Here is a 16,272-nt window from a genome sequence, read left to right as displayed (position 1 = left end):
AGCTCTTACTTTCCCAGCACTTACACTCCAATCATGTGTCATCTGATGAAACTCTACACCCAAGTCGCCATTATTCGTCTGGATACAGGAGCCTCTGGAATGTATCAGATTCCTGCCTCGGGGGGTAAGCACCTTGGAAACACGGACCCACCTCCACCAGCTAGCCTCTCCCACTTTTCCTCCCTCTGTCTGTCTCGCTTCCTCCCATCTATAATTTTATTCACCGATTTTAAACTAGAAGTCTGCTTGATATATATCACGAAGTTAACCCCATTTTTTATGCATTTCACGTGATAAAAAGGACATGCACAGGATCAGTTTAGAGTTTTAGGACCATTTTCTGGCTGCTTGCTGCCTCCTTTAATGTATGTCAAAGGGCCAGCTGAAAGGTAAACATCACAGTGAACGCTGTGTTCTGCCCCACCACTGTTGATTCTGTCAAACTACCTTCCATGTTTGAAAGTAAGCACTATAGCTCAATATGGAATTCAAATTAGAAAACTATTTTGTCCTCTAGTGCAGCAATGGTGCTGCCACTCTTAACCTATGTCCCCTCTCCAGAGAGCAACAGTTACACTGTGCAGTACTCAGGCCTGTAGTATTGAGTATCTCTGAGTCACTGGGCTGCGTAATTCAGTCTAGGGAATTATGACAGTGGAAAATCATTTCCCTGGGCTAGGGACAGGAGGGCATGGCTAATCGTTCAGTAATCTGATCTGCCTGCATACTGTAGCATTCAGCCACACTACTAGCCTGGCCAGCCGGTCACACATGTGGACACCTCTGGTGCCTGCCAACTATCTGATGGAGGCTAGCACCATTTAAAAACAACTCTCCAGGTTTTCCCGAGGATTATAGCTGCTATCGGATCATTTGCTAATACTTGGTTGTGCTGTGCTGTCTGAAATGTATTTACTCTACCCCTGCTCTCAAATACCCCTCACGACAGCGCGGACTAAGCCAAAAAATGCCACAGCCACATTCCAGAAAGAAAAAGACACTTTAATACAAAATACTTTACATGCAACAATGGTACAATCTGCCTCTTGCGTTCTGGCACATTACTCCAAGAGCCTGACTTCATGAGGAAACATCTGAGCGAGTTTGTCTGCCAAACAGCAGACTATTCTGTGCACACGTCCAACTGTAGATTCCAATATCTACAGGAGCCAGTGGTGTTGTAGTAGTATGTGAATAAGAACCATAGGGAGTAGTACTGTGGCACAAAGCAGCGCTTATACCCAGCAGAGAGGGTTGGGGGGGTTCGAGTTTTGGAAGGATGCCTGACTTCAGCCCCACTCTAAAGAGAGGTCTGCCCTCCACACAGTGAGCGTAGCTACAAGGGGCACTGACATGGAAAAATACAAGGGCTGGCATGTTATTGGGCACTGCAGTTCCCTACAGTTACTTTATGTGGCATTAAATGTGATAGTAAAGTTCCTGGAGTAAGATATTTATATTTTCCTCTACGTGAAGACAAGTTACAGTAAAGCGGTCAAAGCCATATCGACACCAAACGACGATTCTCTCCTGGTTTTCAATAAAACCATTTAACTGGATTCACCTGTGATCAGATCTCATTCTGACAAATAGCCACGGTGACATATACTGGCAGTATTCTATCAACATTCAAGCGCAGACGTTGTATCCTAGTCGCTGTATGTTCCCAGGCATATCTAAGCGAAGAGATGCTGATATATGATCAAATGGCTGCGGCAGCAGTGGCAGCCTTCATCAGCTGAAAGCGCTAGATCACAGCATGTTTGGCAGCCAGTGGGAGCAGTCAGATGGAGGGTTAGAACAACCAGACAAACAGTTGGCACAGATAAATAGAACGCAACTTAAGATTCAGCTCTCTGCAAATTTGACAAACAAATGACAGCGACCACACACCCTTTTTGTTTTTTTTTATAATCTAATCTGCAAATGGAATAAGCCCTACGCTTTTTTTTTTTTTTTTTTTTTTTAACAAATGCCGGGTGGAACATGTGATAAACCACACATGGCTCGGGAATAGCAAAAATGCGAAGCTACATGATACATAAACCTAGAAGGACAGTGTTTTTTAGTTACAGGAATGTTTCTCTGCAGCTGAGGAGGAGAAATGCGGGGAAAGTCCTTATGACTTTGCCAAACACATTCTGCGAGTGAGTCACTCTTCTTTAGTAATCTCGTACTCACATAGGTGCTTGCTTGCCCGTGTGTTCACCCCAAGGCAACAGATTTCAGGCACGCCTGTACTGCCAGTCAAGTGTTTGTAGTATTTATTAGATGCAGCTACCTTGGTTGAGCCATACATTTGCTTCATATTACTGCACAGAGTAAACACTCTGACCTAATTGAACACTGACACTCCACTCCTGCTCTGTGCAACGGCCATCAGCTTTAAACACGTTCCCACAAACTCGAGCACGTAAACAACATATGAAAACTATTAGACCTGGATGTCTCTTGTTAAGCAGTGCATCCTGAACTGTCCTGCTTCCTAAAAGAAAACACAGGCTGGAGGTTGATAAGACAAAGTCAGCTCTATCTTCTTTTGTTTTTCTTCCCTCAAACATTACAAAGGCGCAATAATTATAATAATCCGCCCCGCAGAGGATTCCTACAGGTACAGCTAATAATAATCTGATGAATCATCTGTCACCTGTCAGCACTGCTGATAAATAAGCAAAGCCCTCCGAGATCATTTGGACAAACCAAGTGGTGCTATGAAAATCGTTGCATCCCCACAGTGAGCTTGTTGTCCCCCTCTGTCCTGTGCACTGCTGTTTGCCTGGGTTGCACACGAGTACATCACATATAGTATAAATATATATATATATATATAATTTGCACACAAAGTCGTTTGGCCTCATTACTGCAGGAGACGGGCATTTGTAGGTGAGCTGCCTAATTGTAGGGGCTAAGTCGAGGCGACTATTTGATGATACTCAACACATCGCAGCTGCTACAAAGTTACAAAAACAAGTTGGAGTCGGTTGTCGCTGGTACCGGGCTGCACGACGGGATCCGGCTGCATAAAGGAATCCCGATATTAAAGCGCAGAGCGAAGCAGCCGGACACACGGTTGTACTGAGCGCAAACTTCGACCCGACCCCGTCTCCACAATAACGCTAGCCTCCGCTCCGTGCTGCCATATGGCCGAGCCGAAAGCTGCACCGACCCTGCACGGTGGTGTCGCCGGGGCTTTATGTTTCCTACCAAAGGGGGGGGGGGGGGGGAGAAAGAGTCAGGCCGAAAAACTGGCCTCATTCTCCCGTCTGCGCCAGACAACGCTCGCTGGCCTGGCCTGGGAGACCAAGCGGCGGGGCTTTTTCAGACGCGAAAGCCTGCGAAACGTGCGAAAACACCGCCGCGACACTCGGGTCCGCGTACTCACCTCCGTGTGCGTCTAGGTGGATCCGGGACAGCGCGGGGCGGCTGGGATGGATGCGGGCTCGAAGCACGCTGGGCGCATGTCGTCGTCGACGTCGTCTCGGTTCGCTCGTCGGTCGTGTTGTGGAAGCGGCACAGCGGACTCGGCTGGGAGAGAGATCGGGAAATCTGAGAATGCCCTTCTCTTTCTGCAGTTGTGTGTGTGCTCATAACTGTCGACAGGAGGCGCTAACCTAGCACTTTTTTTTTTTTTGTCTCTGATATGCGCATACATGCATAATACAGAACTCCTCAAAGAAATCACTGTGATCATATTTCCGCAGAGGTTTATCTGCATCCGTGCTCATCAGTGCTGTGATTACCGTGACCTCGATCCGATGTAACTGTGTTAGGAATTCAGTCGTGCAGTGATATTTGGATTACCTTGAAAGTTTTTTTATGATTCACACTTTATTAGGAGCAGAAGCTCTGGGGCAGTGGTGATTTGTGATTAGTCACCACAGCACAGATTACAAAACAAATGTCCATGCACATTTATGTGTTTTTAAATTGTGTAAACCCAATGGACGCATTGCATCGTAGTATAGCTACAGAATATGGGTATAGTATAGGTATAGTAAGTGTCTTATTATATATTTTAATTGTATTTTTAAGATAATATGGTATTAAAAACTGATAGACCACCTTTATAACAGACCAACAAATATCCTATAAATGAAGAAGAATAAACCTATATATACCCTACCTTAACAAGAACTAATGTGTTCATGTAGCCTACCTCATAAAAACACACAAAATAACACCATCAGAACCATCAGCATCACTCTCAGAATAATTTCTTTCAATGAAGCCCTGCATCGTGTATCAGTTTGCAGCTTAGCATTACACCTACACGTCCTCTGGCCTTGTGACTGGTGAGGTTGGTGATTTTCATTATAGAGAGGTTAAATCCAAGACAAAGCGTCCTTCAAAACTGCTCTGGCTGTCTCATCCACATCACATGATAGAGGAGACAGGGTCACACGACTCATTAAGACGTAAAGGCGATGCCTGAAAGGTTTACTTTGGTGTCCCACTAAACACGGGCCAAGAGGCGGGCTGTGCACCTGGCTAGGAAGGAAACAGGAGGAGGAGACAGCAGACATTTCACTTTAAACCTTTCCCATGGAAATATGATCACAGGAGAAACTGTTGAGCCATTATCAGTGTCACGGAGTTGATGAGCACAATGCAACTGATTATACCTTTAAGTCGCCAAATCTAACTAAGACATCAAAAGAATCAGCAGGCAATAGAGATATTTTTTCACTTGGGAGTAGTCTAAAAATACAGCAGACTTTCCTTCCTGACCTCTTGAATGGCAATTGCAAAGAGTTGCCAGTTCTCCGGGGCTGTATCTAATCCCAGTCTTTTGACTCCACAACCTCAGCTCGACCTTAAATAAACATTAGGGGCTTAACACACATCCGTAATCTCAAACATCCTTTGCCCCGCTAATTGGAGTTTCACACAGCTAAAGACACCCTGACCTCAACAGGAACAGGTGGATAAACTGTAAGTGCACTGCACAATTGGCTTACACCAGCTCGTACACACCAGTCGACCACAACAGTCTGCCAGTTTGTCTCTCACCAAAGTACTTAGGTACCTTAAAAACTGCACTACCACAATGTAGAAATACAAGATTGCAAAAGTCCCGCATTAGGCATGGAAGTAGGTTAGAAGTATGATGCAGAATGACTCCCCTCAGTAGGTTAGAATGTAAATCTATTATTTATTGCACTCATATTTGAATGGCTATGGAGTTGATTTTGACTAGCCTTATTTATATGTTGCTATTTGAGAACACAGTGCAATTGATTGTATGCTAAATGTGAATCTGTTAAATTACGACATGTATGTCGAACAGTAATGCTATTTTTTCGCTGTATTTGCACCGACTGCTACTCCTTTCTTCTTATTTGGAGTAGTTTCGTAGATCTGGTCGTTTCATGAAACAGGGCGACACCCTAAGGCGAAACACGCTTCTCTGGCGCGGTGCATTGTGGGCCGACACCGGCCCGCTTGGCTCATTCTCTGCAAAATGGCGACGTCCCTGGGATCGAACACCTACAACAGACAGAACTGGGAAGACGCAGTAGGTTTAATCGACATTATATTTCACAGCACAGGGAGAAAACTCAACGTACAACTGTTTTTGGTTTCGCCACAGAAATTAAAGTTAGCATAAAAGTTACCTGCCTGCCACTAACCTGGCGGTTTTTTCCTCAATAGTTTGTTAGCTTCCGTTAGCTTGTAAGGTTAGCAGAAGCGTGGCTGCTACGTTCTCAGTGCTTATTGGTGTTAGCATCCATTCGTAAAACGTTACTTTGATTTGAGTTTAGTTTCTTCAAGTCACAGCAATAGTGAGCTACAGAGAAAATCGATGAATGCCGAGAGTGTGTTCAAACCAAATTCTCGCTGCTGATTGAATCTAAATGTGTAATATCCTAAACTTGCCTCTCCAAGCTGGCTAACATGAAATAGCATTAGCTGGCTATCAACAATAAAACGATGGTGCGTCTGGTAACCAGATAACTAAGATTAACTTACGTCTGAGATATGCAGAACGAAAGCTGACCAAAATATTATAGCGAGTAGGTTTGTATTAAATTCTTACATTTGCGAGTGAAAACTCGTTTATAAGCAATGATAGCTTAGCAGGCGCTCACAGAATAGCACAAACCTGCTTCACTTAGAGTCATCAGTTTACCTTTTGGAAATGTGACAGGAGATGCGCTCTTTGTTTATAAGCAGCTCTTAGTTCTGTCACATAAATGACATGTTTTATTTATCACAAAGGCAAGTTGGGTCAACTTACTCTCATAGTTAAATTTAAATGTAATCAGATCTTACTCTGCAGTGAGCTATGTGCGCAACTGTTTATTTTTAAAGAGCTTAAAATGTCTGCAACAATACAATATCTCTAGCCAATGTTGGTTTTGTAAAGACACTGGAATATAAACTTTGCAACCTTAGAAGATGTAGTTGATGTGATGAGCTGCTTATATTTAGTATTTTGGCTCGTGTTGTCAGTGGGATGGATTAAGGCAGGTCATTTTCTGCAGCTAGCACTTGGACTGTAACAGCATCCTTTCCCCACATGACAAAGTAGGAGTGAGCATGTCTGAGCAAGTTGCACTCCCTGTATTCACACGTTTGAGAAAGTGAGATAGTAAATGCAGGCCAAGTTACTGCTTCAGATTATTGGACAAAAACACATATGGTGTTTGGTTTCTCAAAAGAAAAATTAAAGAAAGAGTTTTCCTTTTTCCCGTTTTCCAGGATTTTCCAATTCTGTGCCAGACATGTTTAGGAGAAAATCCTTACATTCGTATGGTGAGTACGTTTTACTGTGTTGTTCGTTGCACTGTTAATATCACTATCTGTGCAGGTTTAAATTTGTTTATTCTTTTGTTTTGCAGACCAAGGAGAAATATGGGAAAGAATGCAAGGTATCATTTGCAACTATACAGAATGATTTCATGATTATGCAGCACATAACAGTTTGGCTTACACATGTAACATTATGTGTCATGCGATAGTATTTATAATTTGTCCAATTTTTTTTTTCAGATCTGTGCTCGACCCTTCACTGTGTTCCGATGGTGTCCAGGAACCCGAATGCGATTCAAGAAGACAGAAGTCTGTCAGACTTGCAGTAAAATGAAGAATGTTTGTCAGACATGTCTGCTGGACCTAGAGTATGGTGAGTCTCAAAAATGCACTCCTTGTAATTTATAATAGTAATTTGGAATTTGTAAATTTCTTTGGCTTGTTGAAGCACATAGTTATGTGAGTGTAACATGTTTGTCACAACTGTGTTTTACAGGTTTGCCTATACAGGTCAGAGACACTGGGCTTGCTATCAAAGATGAGGTTCCTAAGTCTGATGTGAACAAAGAGTACTACACACAGAACATGGAACGAGAGGTATAGTTGCTTTCTAATACAGGCAGAAGATGTCTATTTTTCGTACAGGTGAAACAGCTAACGCTAGTTACATGGATGTCCTGAACACTTTTTTGTCTCTAATTTTGCATCTCTATATAATGAGATCTTCCTTTATTGATTTCTGTCATTTTGGGTCTCTGTGTTTTCAGATAGCCAATTCTGACGGCACACGGCCAGTGGGCCAGCTAGGTAAGGCTCCCAGCTCGAGCGATATGTTGTTGAAACTGGCTCGGACCACACCATACTACAAGAGGAACAGACCGCACATCTGCTCCTTCTGGGTGAAGGGAGAGTGCAAAAGAGGGGAGGAGTGTCCCTACAGGTGAGTGGCTAAAACAAGCTTCATTTGCTGTGTCTTCACGGTCAAAAATTGGCTGGCTGGTTCTTTCTTATCTTGATAATTTTTATTGCATTTTATTTCTCATTATTGCTCCTGTTTTTATGCAGGCACGAGAAGCCCACAGATCCTGATGATCCTCTAGCTGATCAGAATATAAAGGATCGTTACTACGGCATCAATGACCCAGTAGCTGACAAGTTGCTGAAACGGGCTTCAACTATGCCTCGACTGGACCCACCAGAGGACAAGTCCATCACTACCCTCTACATAGGGGGACTGGGAGATACCGTCACAGATGGGGATCTCAAGTAAGGATTTCTGTAGGATTTAACGTGGAGGTTTTATTTTAGATTGCAATTTTATTAGCAACGGTTGTTGTTATATTCAGCATTTTGGGTATATTAGACACTTGTTTGTTTATTTGCAGGAGTCACTTCTATCAGTTTGGTGAGATTCGCACCATTACCATAGTCCAAAGGCAGCAGTGTGCCTTCATCCAGTTCGCCACGCGGCAATCAGCTGAAATGGCTGCTGAGAAGTCCTTCAACAAACTCATCATTAATGGACGAAGACTCACTGTCAAGTGGGGAAGGTAAGCAGATGAAGAAGGTAAAAGTAAAGTATAAGAATTATGTGCATTATGTGGATGCATCCTAAAGAAAGATCCTCTGGTCATTTTTTAGCTTCCATACAGCCTCACTAATCGGCCACTAGCGAGGAGACGTGAAGATTTACAGGGTTAATTTGCTTATTAACACCATGTACAGTAGTTTTCAGAAAACATAACAGCCTTGAGTAATGCTGTTACAGTGACAGCTGACAATAAACTAACGGTAGCACTTTGTCAGTATTCCAGGCACAGTAAGAGCTTTAAGACGGTAGAGAAATGGTGTCAAGGAAGACACTAAATATGTTGTCTTTTAAACACAGGTGCTGTCTGCTGTTGAGCAATTTTGTGGTATTTGGCAAAGAAAGTGATTTGGTTTTCTATATAACGTATAAGGTTTTTTTTTTTTTTTTTAGATCTCAGGCAGCAAGAGGGAAGGAGGGCATCAAAGATGGTGTCAGTGAGATGGGAACCAGACTTGATCCAGTTCCTGGATTACCCGGAGGTGAGTCTGGAAGCACAGGGAGAGCTGTAGTGTCTGTCTCTCTGTATAAACACAGATGCATACGGTATATGTAGGCATAGTAACAAAGTGAAGAAAGTTTAGTGATAATTCATTTATATATTGTGTGTCGTTAGCTCTTTTTGTTTTGTTTTTCATCATTCTGGAATAAAATGTGGTATTGATACTGGAATTACTGCTAAATTGTCATATTTTGTGTTCAATCCTGTTTGTCTTTGTGCTGCAGCTCTTCCTCCGCCATCAGTTTTAGATGAAGAGGCTCCTGCCAACTACTTCAATCTGGACCCAAGCACCTCTCCTGCTGTCATGAACATTGCTCTACCCCCACCTCCAGGCATCAACCCGCCTCCTCCAGGTAGAATTATAACCTTTATCGTATGTTACAGGATTCCATAATACATTTTTGCAAAGCTGGAAATGTAAGAATTAATTAACCCTGTTCTTCATATAAACACAGTGAAAATAGGTAGATGCCTAATTCTGTGTTCCTTCTTTTTATCTGCTCAATCAGGTTTTGGCCCTCCAATGTTTCACCACATGGGTCCCATGGCTCCACCAATGCCCCCTCCAATGAGCATGAGACCTCCTGGTCAAATCCACTACCCGTCTCAGGATCCTCAGCGCATGGGTGCCCATGCTGCACATGGTTCACGCCACGGTGATTAAGTGCTAGATTGAAATACCGCTGTTAGGGGTCATTCTTCCCAGTCTCCCTCATGTCGAACCTGGTCAGGTGCTTTCAGTGGGTGTGAAATCGGAAATACACTGCTCAGAGATGGTTCTTTCTTACAAGATGAAACAGTTTATTATACCACCTGCAGTGCAGAGAATGAACTGTACAAGCACAGTCTGTGTGTGGACAGCATCCAGGATGTTACAAGATGACTTTGTCACTACCTGCAGGTATAAACTACCAGAGTAACATCTAAACAGTGGAACTTGACAGAGAGAAAGACTTCAAACATGAGAGTACTGACCAATGTGATCAGGGCCATATGGTTTTGACAGGCTCCTCTTGCCGGAGCCATTGTACATATAAAATGTATACTTTAGCTTAAACTTGTACATGTCACATGCAATTGTATCACATGGTGGTGAATTCTGAGGAGCGTTTTTAAACAAATTTCCTTTCCTTTTTTTATTTGACTTAATCCTGTTATTCCACTGCATGATGACTTAGTAATTGTAAGGCTTTCTTTGAATGTTGTTTTCACTTGTCATTAAAATGACTCAATTTTGTCATCTTGAACTCCATTTATGTATCATTATTTATATAGTTAATGATTTAAGTGTGTGTGTGTGTGTGAGAGAGAGATACTTAAGGTAAAAAGGAAACAAGGTCAAACTGATTGTCCGTGTCTTACCTTTACTGTGGTCATTGACAGATTACAGCAATCAGGTGCTGCCTCAGCCGGTCAGACCTTGTTTATACCTAAACCTTCTATATCATAGAATCATATCTCCTTTCTGTCAGTTTCAATAAAAACTGAAATTATAATCTAAAAGTAGGATTCATGGCAGAACTGTTGGATTGGATAGCATTAGATTATACAGTTGTACCTAATAATGTGGTCAGTGTATGCCAAACAGGAGTAAGTTTGTTATTGTTTTTTTTCTTCACCTGCAGTAGCCAACAATTAACACAAGCATCGCCTTAGTTAGTGTCTTCAGCTTTTCAGCCCTTTTTCATAGTTCATTAGATTCAGGGCAGTAATCAGTTCCCCATCCCTTTGGTGCTCTGTTAAAGTTGGGTCGTTGACACATGCGTTCCAGAGCAACGGCGGGCAGGTTCTGGGATTCCACTGCCTCAAAGTGAATAACTGGTATCACCCTCTTGCTGGCCATAGCGCCCCCAAATGGCATAGGAGATCTAAGAAACAAAGAACAGTCTGTACCAACAGGCTAAATGCATTGTGTTTTATGTTCCTGGCAGAACAGAGGTCTGGGTATCACATGTCTGACACTCCTTCCTAAGAAGAGGGAAAACGTTTATATGATACATGATAGTCCGTCAAGTCACCTCTGATTTTAACTCAAGATCCTATTGAGGGGAAAGAAACGGTGTGTGGTGAATTCAACCTCGTCCACTTGTGTAGCTGCTCTGACCATTAGTTGAGTTCAGATTTAATTATGGCTTCATTATTTCATCATAATCCTCAGGGCATAAACGGATCTCTCCACTGGGGGATACAGTTCCAGACTAGCTGGCAGAAATCATTTGATTGACAACCTTAATTGAACAAAGTCCGAGTTTGTCTTTCATAAACGCTATATCTGTCCAAGCTCAACTCTTTTTCTGCCTTGTTGGTGTGATGCAGTTCCTTGTGTGCCATGAGAAAGGTGATTCCCTTTCGTGCGCAGTCTGCCTTGAGGCGGAATTAACAGCTCGCAGCCTCCCCCCCCCCGTAGATCGTCTTTCAAGAGCCATCAAAATAGCCACCACTCAGCCGCACTCCAAGGAGGTGCAAGCCAGAGACTGGATTCATTTTCAAACTGTGGAAACATGGAGTGGAGCCGAGGGAAGGGATGCTGGTGATGGATACATGGCTAGATCATCTTTGGTTCTATTTGAAGACGGGTGGGTCTCAGTGCCCATGACGCTCCCAGCTTGACAATTTATTTTTATATTGACTGGTAAAGCACAGTTGAAAAGGCAGATTTACCTGTTGAAGCACCTGTAGTTGGCAGGCTGTAGGCTTTGTTGGAGCTGGGGTAGCTGAGCATTGAGGTTGTTCAGGAGTTCTTCATTGTTTCCCAAAGCCTCCCTCCACGGGGAGCAGTAGGATTTGGGGATTACTGTTGTGTTGAACTTCTCGTGAGGAATTTTCTTGAGAGGGCCAGAATATCCTGAGACAAACAACAGTCCGATGTGACTGGTTAAAAATGACATAACACTCTGGGTTTAAATGCAGTCTGTGTTACTTTAATGCCACTTATTTTGTATGTATTAAACTCAGAGTAAACAAAATAAAGCCCCTTGTATTGAGAAAATGGATAATCCTTGGGTTTTAAACTAATCGAAAAACTAATTTGATAACTTCAAAAAAATGAAGCCCCAACTAAGCACCAGCAGATCAAATATACATACAAATCTATTTGACGTCACTCCTGTCTGCATCAGGAACTACAGTAATTAGATCTCAGTGTGAATCCCTGATAATAAACAGAGCTCAGCTTACTGTCAGTCAGACTGTAAGCAGTGCCTTCTGTCAAGCCAAATACACAACAGCACTCAGCAAAGATGCTCAGAGGTAATTGCTCTCTACAAACTGCCAAGGCTCCTGGCACTGATGATAATAAAACAAATTTATTTGCTCAGTGCATTTTCATTCTGGAAGTTGAATACTGGCAGATCAAAGTGATGCAGTGTCCATGCATTGCTCGAGCATTTCGGTGAACTAGTCCTATGGCTTGAGGCAGTCTACTAGCAATCCCATCTTCATCGTGTGTTATCATTTACCTGGAGCGAGGATGTCAGGACAGCCCTTCTTTGCTACAGTCCTCTGTAGATTCATGACCAGACTATGCTTACCAGGGATGGAGAAAGCCTGGTTCTCTTTTCCGCCCTGTGGTTCTGCGATGATCTGCGGGGGATTAATGGCCTCGAGATGGACCTGATGGCACACAGTTAGATCTCTGTTCATGTGTTTACAGAAATTGTAAAAGACATTATCAAAGGGACACCATTACACATTCAGTTCAGCGTTCTCATCTGGATTGGGTGCTACTCAGCATACGGAAAGTGTCCCATTATGTGGGTTAGGGACAGCTTTAAGAAGTTTGAAGAAACTAGAGGTGCCAGTTTTAAAAAGGCAGATGGTCTGTTAGAAGACACCATTTAGTTCCATTATTAGAAGTGCAAAGTATTTAATTTGAAGCCAAACTAAAGAATTTTTATTTGTGTCTCGTGGATCTGCCAACTTCTTAAAACTGCAGCACTAAATCACTGGGTTTATTTTCATACAAAGGACGTCGCAGTAGCTGTCTGTGTTTGTTTATGAATGCAGGTTTATTAATTTTGTAATTTTTGATTTAAGTGGAAAGAATTAAATCTATGACAGATTACCCCATTTTTCAAACACTGTTATTGTGGTAATGTCTGTTGATGCACTCCAAAAAAATTAAAAACATGTTATGTGCTGCTTGTTGTTTTCTTACATTATTTGTGTTGTAAGCATTATTGGTGGTGTTCTCTAGCGTGAACCTTTCGACTCTCCTCTGTCTCTCCTGAAACATGCGAGACCCTCGATTAGAGGGAAGGTTGAGCTCCTCCATCATCACGTCCTTTGGAACGCTGATCTTCTTCCCCAGGTTCAGACCCCCTGGTGCAACATGACAGACAAATGGAGGTAACTGAATAAGTGATGGCACTGACACAATATCCCTATGTGTTTTCAAAGTAAAACTATTATAAGCCACAGGTGTGTGTGTGTGTGTGTGTGATATGGTAGAAGGTGAATCTAGGTGAAGTTATTCAACAGCAGCAACTTCCAGAAATTTGGAAAAAAGTAACACAGACTAATAGGGCACTTGGGAAATTCATGATGTCTTTTTGATGTCTTGTCAACAGCTGAGTGGGGCTGATGTGAAAAAGCTAAAGCATGTGCAGCATCATTTAGTTGGTATCCGCACAGATTTCGCTCAGTGTCTCATGTTATTTCGTAGAGGGTCTGAAATAGCCTTGAGATGATGTCAAGGGGCGTGTAATGTTTGTTGTGGTGCAAGGTTGCATGGGTAACTAGGCATATAAATAGGATCTCTGGATGAAAGACTCGCGTAAGGATGGCCCTCTTTCTTGCACATGATGAGTTTTAGGGGAAATCTGGGCATATGCCATCCCAGAGGAGCTGGCTTTGATCGGCCTGTGTAAAATTCAGTCGTGGGAGTCACATTTTGCTGAGTTTAGGGGACTTGATTTCAAAGCCTAGCTGGCGGGCAGTGCTGGAAAACACACAGTGCAACTGGGATGGTCCCTGTTAGAGTGTTTGCAGAATTTCAACAACACATGGGCTCTGCTGGGATTTGGGTGTACCATGTGTCCCCAGGCAGTATGCTAACAGACTTTAATGTTTGGTTCAGTTACAACTGACAGCCCTGACTGTGATCACACTCTATAGCAGGTTAAATCTGGGTGTAAATACACAATGGAAACCGTTATGCACTTGTAAACTAAAAAGTTTAGTTGAGTTAGTCGTGTGTCCCAGTATCTCACATACACTGGAACAAAGCCAATGCATGCACAGGACACGTACCTCGTTTAGTTTGCAACATCCTCTGTTTGGTCGCGTCACCAAAGCTGGACTGCATCCTTATCATTTTCCTGAGATGGACACATTACATTATAGTTGTGTTATAAAAGTGCATAACACTTTAATACATAATCTATTAACACAACTCTCCATTAATCTAGTGACAAAAGCTGGCACAGCACAGTCCCGTGGATAAATACTGTATGTAGCCTATCACAAGTTAAATGTTAATCACCCCCATTTTGTTAATTGAGTGTAATGAAGTTTCTTCTGCCATTTATTTGGTCAGGAGGGATTCATGAACGTTATTACTGATGTTTTGATTAGATCTCCAAAATGAAAATCCTTAGTTGCCAATGAAGTCTTGTATAACTGGAATGATCATGTCACACCACAGTGCAGCTACACACAGCGCTGCCTCTTCTGATTCTTCTAAGTTCTCCATTTACAGCTCATTAAAGCACCGAGCGGCTTCCACGTCTAACTCTCCTTTCAGTCAGACAATAAGCATAGCATTATGTCACCCCCCCCCTCTCTCTTTAGGCCTTACCTGCGTCTCCTGCCTGTATGTTGTTGGTGTTAGAGTGGATATGGGCGATTGTGTGGTTGATCCCTTGCTGGAGCTGAGATGCTTCAGTGCTCCACTTCGACACTCCTCAGCAGAGAAGTAACAGTCTGTATAAAACTCATCCCAGGATGCCTCGGGTGGTTACCTCACTGGGTTTATTTTAGCAGAGGACTAAGAGAGTGAGGATGGATGGAGGGAGTGTTGAGGGGGTATAAAGGGCGATTAAGGGGAAGGGGCGAGTATAACGATTTACATCCTGACCTCGGGCCTCTTAGATAATAAAAATCTGATCCCCTCTGTGTATATGTGTGCGCACGACAGCTGCTCACCAGACAGTGACAGCTAAACGAGAGGCCAAGCATCCAGACGTTCCATAAAACAAGCATAGAAACACATAATCTGTATTTCTTCTTTTTCTTTCTTCTTCTCTTTATAATATAATATAGTTTTTTATAATTGCTTTGTTGAACAGTGCATTAGTTGCTTACAAACGCATTGTAAGCATTCATCGGAGGTTGTGTGGTTGTTTTCCAGGTTTGGGTCAAAGGTGAAACTCTGTTCACTATTCCACTTTTGATGGTGTGAGAAATTTGATGTCTGCTTTTTCAAGCTGCTGTAAGTTAGGAGTATTTTACATACCTCTTGGTTATTTAGTATCATAAAGGTAGGATAACAAAACAAAGTTTTTGCTATTGTGTTTTTATTTATTCACTGACTTACCAACCGCTGGGAACCTCCAGTTTTGGTTTCTGCATAAAGCTCTTTTTAATGCTACAGTAGAAGTGATGCCCTTTAACTTTATATTTGGCTGCCATTTTTTAACTCAAGTTAGTTTTTATCAGAAAGCTTTTTCCCCCCACAAATTGATTCATTGAACTCTGCGGGCACCTAGAGGGACAAACATTTTCTTTATCCCTGTAGAGATTGGATATCGATTTTTGCACCTGCCCTACTACAAAATGCCACTATCCCTCAGTAGGGAGCCCCCAGGCCTTTAAAAGAAAACGTGGAGTCATCCTGAGTTGCTGAAAATCATCACACAGTGGAAGTTGAATAGTTGCTGCTTATTAGGGTTTTATAAGAATATTTGTTAAGTAAAAAAGTCATTTCTCTTTGTAGAACCCTTTCATGCATGAATTATGAGAACCCCAGCCAAGATTTGTGTTTTTTTTATTCCTCTCTAGGCATGAAAAAAGCAATGCAATTGAGCTTATTCATTTTAGTTACAAACAAAATGTACATGCGTTTGACCAATAGCAGAAGATAATATAGTGTAACCCTGGTAGTTTCTAGGGTTTTCTACAAAAAGACAGAGCGAAGACTCTACTAACCCTTACCCTAACATATGCATATACAAGAGCAGCTTTAGAATAGCCGTCCACTGTAGTGACCAGTGAATAGTGGCCTTCTTTTAATAAGGGAAACCTGAGCTTTTGTGTGGGTCTGTATCACACAGAGCCTTGGTGATTAACCAACAATTTATTGCAAATGGATTTAATATGACAAGAAAAGGTTATAAAAACTGGTTAAATCCTTGAGACTGGTGTCATCTGTGTTTGACAGATGACTTCTGCAGCGTGTCCGTGTCACACAGAGAGAGGTGTTCAGCCATCA

At 42.4% G+C, this 16,272-nt stretch overlaps 3 protein-coding genes across 4 annotated transcripts in view; 1 reads left to right on the top strand and 2 right to left on the bottom strand.

Annotated features, from left to right (window-relative positions):
- Positions 1-3,589, bottom strand: part of LOC113160492 (bifunctional heparan sulfate N-deacetylase/N-sulfotransferase 1) — a 39,145-nt gene extending 35,556 nt beyond the window's left edge. The window contains exon 1 of the mRNA XM_026357778.1: positions 3,383-3,589. The gene's annotated coding sequence lies outside the window, so the exon portion shown is untranslated. The remainder of the gene's footprint in view (positions 1-3,382) is intronic.
- Positions 3,590-5,370: 1,781 nt separating this feature from the next.
- On the top strand, positions 5,371-10,090 carry rbm22 (RNA binding motif protein 22). The gene is made up of 11 exons (XM_026358282.1): positions 5,371-5,515; positions 6,703-6,756; positions 6,843-6,872; positions 6,994-7,126; positions 7,250-7,350; positions 7,521-7,693; positions 7,819-8,019; positions 8,139-8,303; positions 8,735-8,823; positions 9,068-9,196; positions 9,353-10,090. Exons 1-11 carry the CDS (start codon positions 5,462-5,464, stop codon positions 9,505-9,507), a joined length of 1,284 nt encoding a protein of 427 aa, XP_026214067.1. The 5' UTR covers positions 5,371-5,461; the 3' UTR covers positions 9,508-10,090.
- Positions 10,091-10,225: 135 nt separating this feature from the next.
- On the bottom strand, positions 10,226-14,749 carry myoz3a (myozenin 3a). Of its 2 annotated transcripts, none has more exons than XM_026358283.1 (6): positions 14,641-14,749; positions 14,094-14,161; positions 13,000-13,163; positions 12,302-12,455; positions 11,505-11,688; positions 10,226-10,711 (listed from the first exon to the last, which is right to left on the bottom strand). In XM_026358283.1, exons 2-6 carry the CDS (start codon positions 14,155-14,157, stop codon positions 10,528-10,530), a joined length of 750 nt encoding a protein of 249 aa, XP_026214068.1. In that variant the 5' UTR covers positions 14,158-14,161; positions 14,641-14,749; the 3' UTR covers positions 10,226-10,527. The 2 variants fall into 2 exon arrangements, with proteins under 2 accessions (XP_026214068.1, XP_026214069.1); XM_026358284.1 differs by having other exon boundaries at positions 12,374-12,455.
- Positions 14,750-16,272: the final 1,523 nt, after the last annotated feature.

This window comes from Anabas testudineus, chromosome 10, assembly GCF_900324465.2.
Source record: "Anabas testudineus chromosome 10, fAnaTes1.2, whole genome shotgun sequence".
NCBI classification, from domain to species: Eukaryota; Metazoa; Chordata; class Actinopteri; order Anabantiformes; family Anabantidae; genus Anabas; species Anabas testudineus.
The sequence above is the reverse complement of the archived record's forward strand: the minus strand, read 5'-3'. Positions and strand labels throughout refer to the sequence as shown.